General features: G+C 34.9%; 2 protein-coding genes across 2 annotated transcripts; one reads left to right on the forward strand and one right to left on the reverse strand.

Moving 5' to 3' along the window:
• Positions 1 to 5116: 5116 nt before the first annotated feature.
• On the reverse strand, positions 5117 to 5872 carry LOC112420070 (uncharacterized). Its single transcript, XM_024778686.1, has one exon. It carries the CDS (start codon positions 5870 to 5872, stop codon positions 5117 to 5119), a length of 756 nt encoding a protein of 251 aa, XP_024634454.1.
• Positions 5873 to 8098: 2226 nt separating this feature from the next.
• On the forward strand, positions 8099 to 14153 carry LOC11406209 (putative disease resistance RPP13-like protein 1). Its single transcript, XM_003599309.4, has 3 exons — positions 8099 to 12174; positions 12716 to 12778; positions 13331 to 14153. The coding sequence occupies exon 1, from the start codon at positions 8295 to 8297 to the stop codon at positions 12159 to 12161; it is 3867 nt and encodes a 1288-aa protein (XP_003599357.2). The 5' UTR covers positions 8099 to 8294; the 3' UTR covers positions 12162 to 12174; positions 12716 to 12778; positions 13331 to 14153.
• The last annotated feature ends 24 nt before the right edge of the window (positions 14154 to 14177 follow it).

The raw sequence follows: 14177 nt of genomic DNA on the forward strand, positions 1-14177 counted from the left end.
ATTTGACAATAAGGATGACTTATCTGTCAGCTTTACCACTCTTACCCCTAAAAAACAAACTTTGTCTTAATAGGGGAGCGAATGGGATTAGAGACCTAGTAAACGATGGATACTAGGTAGAGTAGTGATAGTTTTGCTATGACATTTTGTTACCGTTTGACCGTTACATAGACTTTTGCTTCTGAAAAAGATATTTTAAAGTAAAATGACTTATATATTGAAACTTAGAATATAATAAACCCTTCTGCATGGAGAAGAAGAGTAGCCATCCGAATTCAAGGCGAGTTTGGGGCTTGAAAAACTTATTCGTTATAAAAAATTATTTCACTGTAGGGGTGGGGACAAGGATACTTGAACCTGTCGAGGACGAGGATAAGGTTCAAATCCCCATTTTCGTCAAAGATCGGGTAAGACAACGAATAAGTGTATGAGATTTGGGGACCTAGGCGAGGAAGGTGAAATTCTTACCTTGCTCAATTGTCATGCCTAAATAAAATCCGGAGTAGTTTTGACGTTTTTATAACAGGTCACCAACTAGTACTTGACTTTGAGTTTTTTATTTTTTTATTTTTATTTTATTTCAAAGGCTAAATTTACCCGTAAACAAATTGTGAAGCACTAAATTGGATCTCCATTATTATTATTATTATTATTATTATTATTATTATTATTATTAGTATATTTTTTTGGGTAGAGTATTGATAAGGTTACACTGCTTTGAACAAGAAGATCTTTAATGTTTTGAACAAGAAGATCTTTAATGTTTTGAATTAGCACGACATGGACATGGTACTTCACACTGGGACCATTGATAAGGTTGATGCAGAGAAGTGAATTAGAGTAGCAAACAAGTTCATTGATACCCCAAGTTCTTGGCCAAGATCAGACATTGGTAAATAGCAAATAATTTCGCGTGCGTTATATCAGAAGATCCTGGAATGTTCCCAGAAAATCAAGATTGTTATTATTCTACTTTATGTGTCTCTCATCTGAAACACCATTAGCATGAGGAGAGAAACTAGACTTAAGAACATCCACCTTATTCTTGATGTTAAATGAAAGACGGTTAATGGACCAAGTTTCAAGCACATCAAGTTACGATACCTCCAATACACCAGACACCAGCTGAGAACAGGAATGCAATCAAACCTATAGAACCACCCTTGAGCAAATCTTTCCGTTAAATTGCTTTTTTTTTCTTCTTCTTTCGCATTCCTATCTATATTCTATTTTGTCTATTATTATATCAGTGTTTATATAAGGTTTGCTTAAATACCTATTTGGTCCTTTAACTTTAAAACCGGTCAATTTTACCTCTTAATATATTTTAAAAATTCAGTTTGATCCCTTAACTTTAAAACCGATTAATTCGTCCCTTAACTTCAGCAAATTAATTCAACTTGGTCCCTTAACTTATAAAAAAATATTATCATTTTCATCGATTAAGAAACCAAGTTGCACTAAATTGCATAAGTTAAGAGACCAAATTGAGCAATTTTTAAGTGTAGTGACCAAACTAAACTTTTAAAATAAGTTAAGGTGCCAAATTGATCAAAGTTCAAGTTAAGAGACCAAATTGAACTTTTAAATTAAGTTAAGGGACCAAAGTGTTATTTAAGCTAAATATATTCATCTTTGTAATTATATTATCAATTCAAACAAACAATTTCAATAACTTGAAACCTTTTGAAAAGGTCACCATCACTGCAATTCTCTTTTTTTGGTTTTTGGTTCAATTCAAGCTTCCCTTGGAATGGGATTAGTATCCTAAGCTCAGAACATATCCTCAGCAGTAGACAAAGTGATTTACATTTCTTCATAAGGCAGGGGCTTATTTAAATGTCTAGGTGGCTGAATTGGACTAAAATGTCAAAATTGTCTAAATAAAATCAATGAGCTTGGCTTAACCAAAGTCTGAAATTTTAGCCATGAAATAATCATCTAGAAGCACATTTTCAGGCTTGATGTCACAATGAACAATCTGTGTCATAATCTTAATGCTGATATTAAATCTTGTATTCCAGTCTAAATGAAATTCAGCTTTTTTCTTCTTGATATCCATTTCTTTATTGGACATATACACATAAACTGAATGCCTATGAGTTCCTTCTGTACAAAATCCTTTAAGGGGGTAAGGTAATAAATGCTACCGATGATGCTAACTTTAGCTCTGAACTCTTTCTTCACTTGACCAATAATACCTTCCAATTTCTTCACAGCCAATTGAGTCTCATCAAGTATTGAGTACCAACCCAAAATCCCCTTGGCATACCAGTTAATTGACCAATAATAACTTCAATATCTTTATGTCGGTAACATATTGGCATACCAGTTAAATTTCCGAGAAATTTTCTTCTCAGAGATTCAGGTAAATTTTTCTTTTTCAAGTAGTATCTAGCCCCAACAAAGAGCTGAACGATATTACAAGCAACTTTAATTTGACAATAACGACAAACTTCTATGGAAGGACATTGCAAGACAAGAGAAATTTCCACGACAATATGTTTGAAAACCAGACAAATCGGTTTTCTAAAAGGGATGTAGAAATGAATTGCAAAGTAACAAGTCCGTCATCACCTTTCAGAAATTCAGTAGATTTTTCTGATTTATCATCACAACTGGAAACAACCAAGGACAGCTAGACATAAGGTTGATTGTGAATATGATATAGCCATGAAGGGATCATATCGTTGATGTGTACCAAAAAGATCTTGTGGTATTCTTGTTGATGAATCACTGTTTATTCCACCATTGTTGAGAGTAGAGAAAGTAATAAAACCATCCCTTCCGAAAACTGCAATCCAAGTTGCTTTCACACATGCATCAGCATAGAAAGTAAATTGCAACAACAAAGACATCTTCTCGTCATACAATCTCCATAAATTGTTACTGATATTTGCAGTAGCCAAAACATTATTGTCCTTATCAATTGTTTTGCGGTTACCCTTCTGCATAGTCTAGTAAGTCAGTGGAGTTTCCAAACCAGCAGAAACAATAGCATTACCAGATTTTATCTGAAGAACATAGGTCGAGTTATTTGGAATAGGTTCACTTGTAAGTTTCTTTACCTCTTTGAATTTCTTTGAAGTCGTCAAAGTTGTTGGGAGAATAAAAACTTTGCCAAAGTACCATACTATTGTTGTTTCCAAGCAAAACTAATTTTATTTTATTTTTATAGATAGACGAAATGGCAAAGCCATTATAAACTCACACGCACAAGTGCAGGTGTTGGGGTTCGAACCCCGACCATGGCATCCAGCCTAACAATTTTGACATTTTTGTCAGTTGAGCTAGGACTTGTGGAGAAAATCATATTGTGAAAATATTTCCCTAATTTTGCATACATTTGTACAAAACTCAAACAGAACACTCTAAACCCTATGGAAATGGATAAATTAATTAATAATAATTTGCATATGTTATTTGTTATATTAATTATTAAAAGTGATTTTAGTGAATGAACATTTTGTGATGAACCTGCCATCAAGGTAGTGCCAAGCAACTATGGAATGTGTGAAGTCATTCTATTCCTCAAACCTCCTTCTTCTTCCTTCTCTGCTTAGCCAGAAAATTTCTTAGTTAATTTCAATTTACATTCCCTAGTTGTAATTGCCTTCCAGCTTTTACAGTGAAAGTTGAACTTTCTACTTCTCAATTTCCATAAAAGCAGAACCAGCAAAGAGTTCAACTGGACATGGTACAGGTGCAGGGGTCCCACTCCCAGGACTGCATGGAGTGAGAATGAGCAAGGACATGAAAAGTGATCAACTCTTGTGAGTAATTTCGTTGTTTGAATGTTTTAGACACATATCAATCAATACAACACGATTTTACTGTAAATCATCTTCACTTAATTTTAGCTTTATAATATGCTTTCTTAATTAAGTTAACATTGATTACTTCACTCAACACTCTTTGACGTTGTTAAAGAACTCATAGTTGAGAGATAAGATTTCTTCCTCGATATAACGATTGAAGAAAAATGAGTCGTTGTTGATTAATATTAATCGACTGTTTGCATAAATTCTGTTCACGTCAATAATTTCATATTGCATTCATAGTTGTGTGAGAAGTTGCATATTTTTTTTGGTAGCAATAACGTCTCTAATCATGTTTTTATTAATATATGAAGATTAATTTCACATGAATAGAGCCGGCAACAAGCTGCACCGCTACATATATTTGATAGGATTGAAGATGTAATTTGGTGTTTAAACATAATGAAAGATTGCATATGTTGGTGTCCCTTTTATAAATCTTCAAATTGTGCTATTTCATATTAGGAAACTTTTATTACCAGAACAGAAACTTTGGTGATTTGTCAAGAATAAATAAATAAATTAAGTATGATACAAATTATAATAATTAGGATAAATAAAAAAATCTTTCACATTTGACTTTAACTTCTGTAGCTTATTCAAGTACAGATCTTTTCTTAACGGCAAAAGGTACTATAGTGTTATGAAAATATTTCCACTAAAAATTTATCTGTTAACATATCCAATTTTTTTATAAAAGACTTACATTGATGCAAATTGAGTTCACAGTGATCAAAGTATTTTGGAACATGAGTAACTCATTTTTTTATTTTTTTATGATATGAACTAGATTCTTTCATCTTCATTATTCTATAAAAAAGCAAATGATATACTCCGTTTTCTGATTAAAAGCTTTTTGATTGTGTGATCAGGTCGTTTTCGACTTTCGTTTCTTTGCACTCCTTGCTGTTGGAGGTTCCTTGACTGGCTCAGAAAGGTGCTATAATGTTGTTTTTATGTTTCCATAGAAAGATCAAGGACTTGTTTGGATTAGGTCATTATCTACTGACATATGCATTTTTCGGACTATTGGAAAGAGATTATGGGAACAACTTATGACATGTATATAAGCTATTTTTAAGTTATTTCTATAAGCTCTCTAAGTGATTCTATAAGCTCTCTAGTGTATAGTTTTGTATTGCATTTGTATGTTACTGATTCCACAACACAAATTCAACCCTTGAATCGCATGGTCACATGGTTCAAATGTCAGTAAACATGGGAATGAGTTCTCTCATGTTAAAACTCCACATGATTTTTTTTTTTTTTTTTTTTTTTTTTAAGTTCCAACTTTTTGATTAAACAAACGAAGGAGCCTGAACACGGCTTACAACAATGGCAGGTTCAATGGATGTTACTACACCAGCTCTGTTGACACAATTCACCACAATGAGAGCATCACAGGAGAGCTTCAAGCTTTGGATGCCTAACCTCACTGCCACTTGAAGCGCCCATGTCACTCGTAGTGCTTCGGCCAAGCAAGGGTCTACTTCCACCGAATCCAATTTGCACTTGTGATGAGTAATTATTCCTGTCTGTGTCTGGTTTTTCAGAATCAGCCCCCATCCTGTTTGTCCGTTTGAAAAACATCCAGCATCCACAAACATATGATGGGATATATCCTGGCACGTGCCATCATTGTCCCTCCTTTGGCGGGGTGGTTGAGGCCTTTGCTTGACATTTGCTGCATTGAACTCCTGAATAAACTGAATAGCTGTGTGAGCTAAATTAACAGGGTCTGTAGTGGCCCCATTAAAAACAGCTTGATTTCTAGCGTACCAAAGCTTCCAGAGGATAGTGCAGAACAGCTGCGAGTCATCCTTAACAGCACAAGATAGCCAATCTAACAAATAGCTATGCAGGTCCATATTAAAGGGAGCATGGGAACGCAAAGGCGATGCAAACAGTGCTAGTTTGGACAAATTACAGTTCATGAATAAATGTTCCACAGTCTCTGCTTCAGAATGACATAAAGGGCAGGAGGTGTCTAGAACAATACCTTTCCTCTGTTGGTTGTGTCTATTTGGGAGAATGTTCTTTGCCAAGCGCCACATGAAGTTTTTGATCTTGTTGGGGATTGGTGCTTTGCAAATTTCATTCCATAGTCTTTCGTTCCTGCGTTGGGATGGTCCTAGCTGAAGATTTTCTCTGATTCTGCTCAATAAGTGGTATGCTGTGTAGCAACCATTTTTCTCCCAGCGCCAGCAAATCTTGTCTTTTGGAAGGGATTGGGATATAGGAATACTTACAATTTTAACGCTTCTTGAAAATATTATAAATTAAGGTCCTATTCCGTTGTATAGTATCTGGATCCAGAAGTTCTTCCACCAAGGCTTCCTGCCTCAAAGTACAGTTATCGCTCTTTGATGTCAAAATTTCGAGGTTTGGCATCCTTCCAAAATTTGATGCTTTTACCATCTCCGTATATTAATCTGCCACCTTTCTCAACCCCCTCTCTTGCGCTGATAATGCTTCTCCACCCATAACTTGGTTGATATCTGGCCTTTGCCTCCAAGAACGTACCTCTAGGATCGTACCTGCTCTTTAACACCTTTTCTAGAAGGGAATCATCTCCATTGGAGAGCCTCCAACAATGCTTTCCTAGCAAAGCTTTGTTAAATCACATGAAAATTTTGTAGTTACATGAGAGTGACAATTTCACATACAATTTTCAAGTGAAAAGATAATGTAAAATTTTAACATGAGAGCATTCATTCCCATTACTAGTGACTTAGTAATAATGATATGAACTGTGAATTGATTTTTCTTATTTTCTGTTATTAAATCCCCTTTAGTGATAATTTTACTTTTGATTAAGAATGTTTTCTGATAAGTATTGGTGAAATAATAGAGCTAGTGTCATATTAATAAACTTATTCATGTATCATGGTCATTTTAGGGCTGTGTCAAAGGAGTTCACACTGGAAATATGGTTCTGCGCTTGGTTGAAATGAATCTTTATGACTAATTTCTGATAAGATTTAGTTTTTACTTGCATTTAGCCTTCTTTATGACAATAAAATAAATGAATCTTGCTGCTGCAGATGTTTATCTTGCTGGTACTGTTATGTTGATTTTTATAATGGGTTTATATGGATTGTTTATCAGCAACATACCTCATGACATTTCACGTTCTGTGGACCGTTCCCTTAAAGGATCCTCTCTCTGGAATGTTTGCTTTGAAGGTAATCGTAAACCCTATATTCATGTAGGGGGTACGGTCGCGGTCCTCCACTCACTCTATGAGTAAATCTCGTCAGTTACTCCGTTTCATAGCTCTATAGATTTTAATTTTATCGATTCAGCTGTTGAATTATCTTAACAAAAATGTATATATTGTTTGAAAAGTATATTCAAGCAATAATCAATACCTACATTCAGAAAGCTTCCAATATGCAATCAGTACCTCGTATGCTATGCTTCATTAGGTTTTATATCACATAAAATTCTCAAGAAATGCTTTTCCCTAATTATTTCTTTAGATGGTTGAAACAAAAATTGAAATTTCAAAAGCAAATTACACATCAAAATATTAATGTCTTGCTTCCACAGCAGAATTTCATGTTCTTTTCTTATGTGAACATCCGCACAGTTAATCAATTATTTGTTAACATATTGTTTTAAATCAAAATAGTACATGGTTGAAACTTCAAAAAGATGCAAGTTGCATTTTATGTGTGCAACATTTCTTTGTATATTTATTATTGAGCCAACAAACAACTATTATTAGTTATTACTATTATTATTCAGACGTCAGTCTTCTTGACTCTTACAAATCATCACTTATCTTTCAATTTAATTTAAAGTTTTTTTTTCCTTTCCCTGCTTTACTTTACAAATCATCACTTATCTGTTTTTTGTGGTGACATATTTATTAATTTTCAAATATCTTTAAAAATTATCATAAAAAAATATTCAAAAGATATTATATGACATAATTGGAAGAAGTGGCCTCAAATAATAACAATTCACAACATTATTTTTCTCGGAAACTATATTTGACTGAGGTTGTGTCAAGTCTTTGTTTTGGGGCCATGCAATAATATCATATTTTTTTCCCATAAAGTGTGTGTTTTGAAATATCATTTACATTCAAACCTTCATTTAGTAAATTCTATATTTAAAATATCGGTACAATATTTCCTTGTATCAATTATTTTGTGGGATGTGGGTCCAATATTAACCACTACTGAGCTTTACTTTCCAGCTTTCAAATTTTGTTTCTTCATTAATTCACATACATATAAGTCTTCTTGAGTCTACCCTTTACAATATGCACTTCCAACCACTCAAAAACAGCGCTGTTAGTGTTATCCATTCATTCACAAGCGAGTCTTCTTTGAGTCTTTAACAAGATCCATACCATAGTTTCTATCCCTTAATCTTCATAGCTCTTACTTTCCATCAAAATTCCATACTATTTTCTACAAGTTCCATACCTTAGTTGCTGGTTTGCTTTAATAAGATCAACTGAAGATGGCTGCAACTATGATAGGAGGTGCTTTTCTCCATGCAACTGTTCAGACCTTAGTTGAGAAACTTACTTCAACTGAGTTTCTTGATTACATCAAAAACACAAATCTGAATGTATCACTCTTCAGACAGTTACAAACAACCATGCTCAATCTTCAGGCTGTACTAGATGATGCAGAGGAGAAGCAGATCAGCAATCCCCATGTCAGACAGTGGCTTGATAACTTGAAAGATGCTGTCTTTGATGCCGAGGACTTGCTCAACGAAATCAGTTACGATTCACTGCGATGCAAGGTGGAGAATGCACAAGCTCAAAACAAAACTAATCAGGTGTTGAACTTCCTTTCATCTCCTTTTAATAGCTTCTACAAAGAGATCAATTCTCAAACGAAGATCATGTGTGAAAGGTTGCAATTGTTTGCACAGAATAAAGATGTACTTGGTCTGCAAACTAAAATTGCTAGAGTAATTTCTCGTAGAACACCTTCAAGTTCAGTGGTAAATGAATCTGAGATGGTTGGTATGGAGCGTGACAAAGAGACAATAATGAACATGTTGCTATCAGGGATGGGCGGAACCCATAATAAGATAGGTGTTGTTGCAATTTTGGGCATGGGAGGTTTAGGAAAAACTACCCTTGCCCAACTTGTTTACAATGATTATAAAGTTCGATACCATTTTGATTTGCAGGCATGGGCTTGTGTGTCTGAGGATTTTGATATTATGAGAGTAACCAAGTCTCTCCTTGAATCGATCACTTCTAGAACTTGGGATAACAATGATCTTGATGTCCTTCGAGTTGAGTTAAAAAAAAACTCGAGGGATAAAAGATTTTTGTTTGTGTTAGATGATATGTGGAATGACAATTATAGTGATTGGGATGAACTTGTAAGTCCCTTCATTGATGGAAAGCATGGAAGCATGGTGATTATAACAACACGCCAACAAAAAGTTGCAGAGGTGGCACGCACATTTCCTATACATATATTAGAACCTTTATCAAATGAAGATTGTTGGTATTTACTTTCAAAGCATGCATTGAGAGTTGGTGAGTTTCACCATAGTACAAACTCAACCCTTGAAGAAATAGGCAGGAAGATTGCAAGAAAGTGTGGAGGATTGCCAATAGCTGCTAAAACAATAGGAGGACTTCTAGGTTCAAAGGTAGATATAATAGAGTGGACAACAATTTTGAATAGTAATGTATGGAACTTACCAAATGATAAAATTCTTCCTGCTTTGCATTTGAGTTATCAATGTCTTCCCTCTCATTTGAAAATATGTTTTGCATATTGTTCAATTTTTCCAAAGGGTCACACACTTGACAGGAAGAAATTGGTTTTGCTGTGGATGGCAGAAGGCTTTCTTGATTATTCACATGGGGAGAAAACGATGGAAGAATTAGGTGGTGATTGCTTTGCTGAATTATTGTCCAGATCCTTAATTCAACAATCAAATGATAATGGTCGTGGAGAAAAGTTTTTCATGCATGACCTTGTCAATGATTTGGCTACAGTCGTATCTGGAAAAAGTTGTTGCAGGTTTGAATGTGGTGATATCTCTGAAAATGTTCGTCATGTTTCATATATTCAAGAAGAGTATGATATTGTAACAAAGTTTAAGCCTTTCCACAATTTGAAATGCTTGCGAACCTTTCTACCTATTCACGTTTGGAGGTGCAACAATTACTTATCCTTTAAGGTAGTTGATGATTTGCTACCATCACTCAAAAGGTTGCGCGTGTTATCTCTATCAAAGTATAAAAACATCACCAAGCTACCTGATGATACAATTGGCAAGTTAGTGCAATTGCGAAATCTAGATCTCTCATTCACTGAAATTGAAAGCTTGCCTTATGCAACATGTAACCTTTACAATTTGCAGACCTTGATTTTATCAAGTTGTGAGGGTCTCACTAAATTACCAGTACATATTGGAAATTTAGTACAATTGCAGTATCTAGATCTCTCCTTCACTGAAATCGAAAGCTTGCCTGATGCAACATGCAACCTTTACAATTTGAAGACCTTGATTTTATCAAGTTGTGAGAGTCTCACTGAATTGCCGCTACATATTGGAAATTTAGTCAGTTTACGTCACCTTGATATAAGTGAGACTAACATAAGTAAGTTGCCTATGGAAATGCTGAAACTAACAAACCTTCAAACTCTAACCCTTTTTTTAGTGGGTAAGCCCTATGTAGGGTTAAGTATCAAAGAGCTAAGTAGATTCACAAACCTACGGCGAAAACTTGTTATTAAGAACTTGGAAAATATTGTTGATGCCACAGAGGCATGTGATGCCAACCTTAAAAGCAAAGACCAAATTGAGGAGTTAGAGATGATATGGGGAAAGCAAAGTGAAGATTCACAAAAAGTGAAAGTATTGCTCGATATGTTGCAACCACCAATAAATTTGAAGAGTCTGAATATTTGCTTGTATGGTGGGACAAGCTTTTCGAGTTGGTTAGGAAATTCTTCGTTTTGTAACTTGGTATCCCTCGTAATCACTGATTGTGAATATTGTGTGATACTTCCACCACTTGGGCAACTACCTTCTCTCAAGGACCTAGAAATATTTGGAATGAAGATGTTGGAGACAATTGGCCCGGAGTTCTATTATGTCCAGATTGAAGAAGGCTCTGAATCTTTCTTCCAACCATTTCCATCCCTTGAGCGCATAAAATTTAACAACATGCCAAATTGGAATCAATGGCTTCCCTTTGAAGGAATAAATTTTGTTTTTCCTCGACTTAGAACTATGGAGTTAGATGATTGTCCTGAACTAAAGGGGCATTTTCCTAGCGACCTTCCTTGCATAGAAGAAATTATGATAAAAGGTTGTGCGAATCTATTGGAAACACCACCTACTTTGGATTGGTTGCCGTCAGTAAAAAAAATTAATATCAATGGTCTTGGGAGTGATGCTTCAAGTATGATGTTCCCTTTTTACTCTCTTCAAAAGTTGACCATAGACGGTTTTTCATCTCCGATGTCTTTCCCAATAGGCGGTCTTCCAAACACCTTGAAATTTCTCATAATCAGTAACTGTGAGAATCTAGAGTTCCTTCCTCATGAATACTTGGACAATTCCACATATCTTGAGGAATTAACAATATCTTATAGCTGTAATTCAATGATATCATTTACCTTGGGATCTCTCCCTATCCTCAAGAGTATGTTTTTTGAGGGTTGTAAAAATCTGAAATCGATATCAATTGCAGAAGACGCGTCAGAGAAGAGTCTCTCATTTCTTAGAAGCATTAAAATATGGGACTGTAATGAACTTGAATCATTTCCCTCAGGTGGATTGGCTACTCCAAACCTTGTTTATATTGCATTGTGGAAGTGTGAGAAGCTTCATTCACTGCCAGAAGCAATGACCGATCTTACTGGCCTTAAAGAAATGGAAATTGATAATCTACCAAATGTTCAATCTTTTGTCATAGATGATTTGCCTAGCAGTTTACAGGAACTGACTGTTGGCTCTGTTGGAGGGATTATGTGGAAAACTGAGCCAACTTGGGAACATCTCACTTGTCTTTCAGTGTTGCGAATAAGCGGTAATGATATGGTGAACTCGCTAATGGCGTCATTGCTACCTGCATCTCTTCTGAGACTACGCGTTTGTGGTCTTACTGATACAAACTTGGATGGGAAGTGGTTTTTACATCTCAGTTCTCTCCGAAACCTTGAGATTGTTAACGCTCCCAAACTCGAGTCGTTGCCAAATGAAGGATTGCCTACCTCTATTTCTGTACTAAGTTTAACTCGCTGTCCATTACTTGAAGCAGGGTTGCAGAGCAAGCAAGAGTGGCGTAAGATTCTTCACATACCTGCCATAATTATTGATGACAAATTAATCACATGAGTTTCATATCTTGGTGAGTCTCTGAAATACTTCTTTTTGTTTCTTTCTTATTATGTAAGGGTCAATTAATATTATTAATTCAATAATAACATCAAAATACAAAATTATAACTCTAACTGAATTTTTTTAATCATAGTATTAAATTCTGTATCACCCCTGCTTCTGCACAATCTTGCTTCTGCACAAGAACTGTTTTATTGACCAGGAACAGATGTAAATGAGAAATAACAGCTGACCACAAATAAGTTAGATACTTTTTTTGTTTGTGAGTTGTGATGTCATATATATTTGAATGAGTTGGTTTTGTGTTCATAGAATATCATTTATGCATTATCTAACTGTCTTTACTTAATATTGCTTCCTTGTGTTGGTTCCTTGTGATTATTCTTCTACCCTTTGCTTTGTATGGCAGATAAAGATGCTTAAGAAAGTTATTTGATTCTAAATTATGTTTTGATTTTGGGACTTTATGTTTTGTTGTTTGCCAGTTCATCAACCAGATTTGGTGGCTTAGTTTTTATTTTCAATTTATTTTATCTCTGCCCTGTTTGCAGATCGACCAAGGGCATCAAGTGAGATTGATGGCTTGCAACAAGATGGCAGCAGTGGAATCTAAGGTACAAATTTAGATATTAGTACATGCATGTTCTAATTCTCTTATTTCTTTCCATCAATAACATGGTATTTCTTTTTTTATCTTCTTTCTTGTTTGTTATTGGTCCTTCAATAAATCTTGTTTACTCAATTTCAAATCTGCAACCAAATTACTTTCACATCAGTATTGTGTTTTCCCCCTCCCCAGTTTAAATTTTACAAGTTCTTGTTCAGAAGTTGTCCCTTGTGTAGATTTATTTGTTGTTAGTATTTATTCTAGTCTCTCTTCAAGTATTTTGCAGGATTTAGAAAATGAGGTACAAATATTCTTTGTGAAAATAAGTGTTTTTGATATCAATTGTGTTAAAGATGCTGCTCAAATTGCTAATGTTAATAGCTTTGGATTATCAAAATTAATTTAATGAGTTTTTTCTGTTGTTCCTCTTTGGAACAAGAATTCCAAATAAATAAGTGGCCACCTTGAGTATCTTCAATTACTTTCTTATCTTTGTGAAACACTTCATAATTGTGAAAAGCTTGAGTATCTTTTGTTAATGCTTATTTGATTTTTTCAGGAGTGTGGGGTTCGTAGATTTGTATTGGCTGCATTTTGTTAAAACAAGAGTTCTAACAAGATGTCGGACAAGATGTCTTGACATGTTGGTGCGACATCATAGCGTGTCTTGTTTTGCTTTCTTGGAGACTGTATTTTAAACGTGAGATTCATGAAGATTCTCTGAAGATTTGATTCATGTGGAGTTGACCAAGAAGCGTGTGGTTTCTAGAAGCAATAATAGGTAGTTTTGCTTTGACGTTTTCTTAAGTGTGATGTTGTAACATTTAAGGAAACAATATATTTTCTTCAGAACTTTGTGTTGAAAATCGTGTGGTTCAGCGGATTATTTGGCACGAGTTATGCACCAAGCTCATTCTGCACTCAAGCTATATAAAGGAAGACTCAAGACCTAATTCACCATTGAAGCCGTAGTTCAAAAAGTGTCATTTTTAGGGTTTTAGTTTGTCCTTGTTATTTGTGAGCCACTCTTGTATCACGCGTTGATGCATAGAGTTGGACTGTAGTTGAGTTGTAAACTATGAATCACTCAAAGCTTCTAAGCACAAGTTGAATCTCTGTTAGGAGTGTGTCTCCATCACTGTTGTTATTATTGAGTCAATCATTGGGACTGTGGTTGAGAGGAAGGGATAGAGGGATCTCATATCTAGGAGAGTCTTAAATTGAAGATAGTTTTTATGTATGCTTCAAATTAATATTATCACAGTGAATTTCCTTCCTAGCTTGGTAGCCCCTAGATGTAGGTGACGTTGCACCGAACTGGGTTAACAAACAACTTGTGCATTTTACTTCCTGCTTTTATTATTCACGATTGTTGTTTGTTATATGTGTTGTCATGACGTTCTGAA

The sequence above is a fragment of the Medicago truncatula genome, chromosome 3 (assembly GCF_003473485.1).
Source record: "Medicago truncatula cultivar Jemalong A17 chromosome 3, MtrunA17r5.0-ANR, whole genome shotgun sequence".
Taxonomy (NCBI): domain Eukaryota; kingdom Viridiplantae; phylum Streptophyta; class Magnoliopsida; order Fabales; family Fabaceae; genus Medicago; species Medicago truncatula.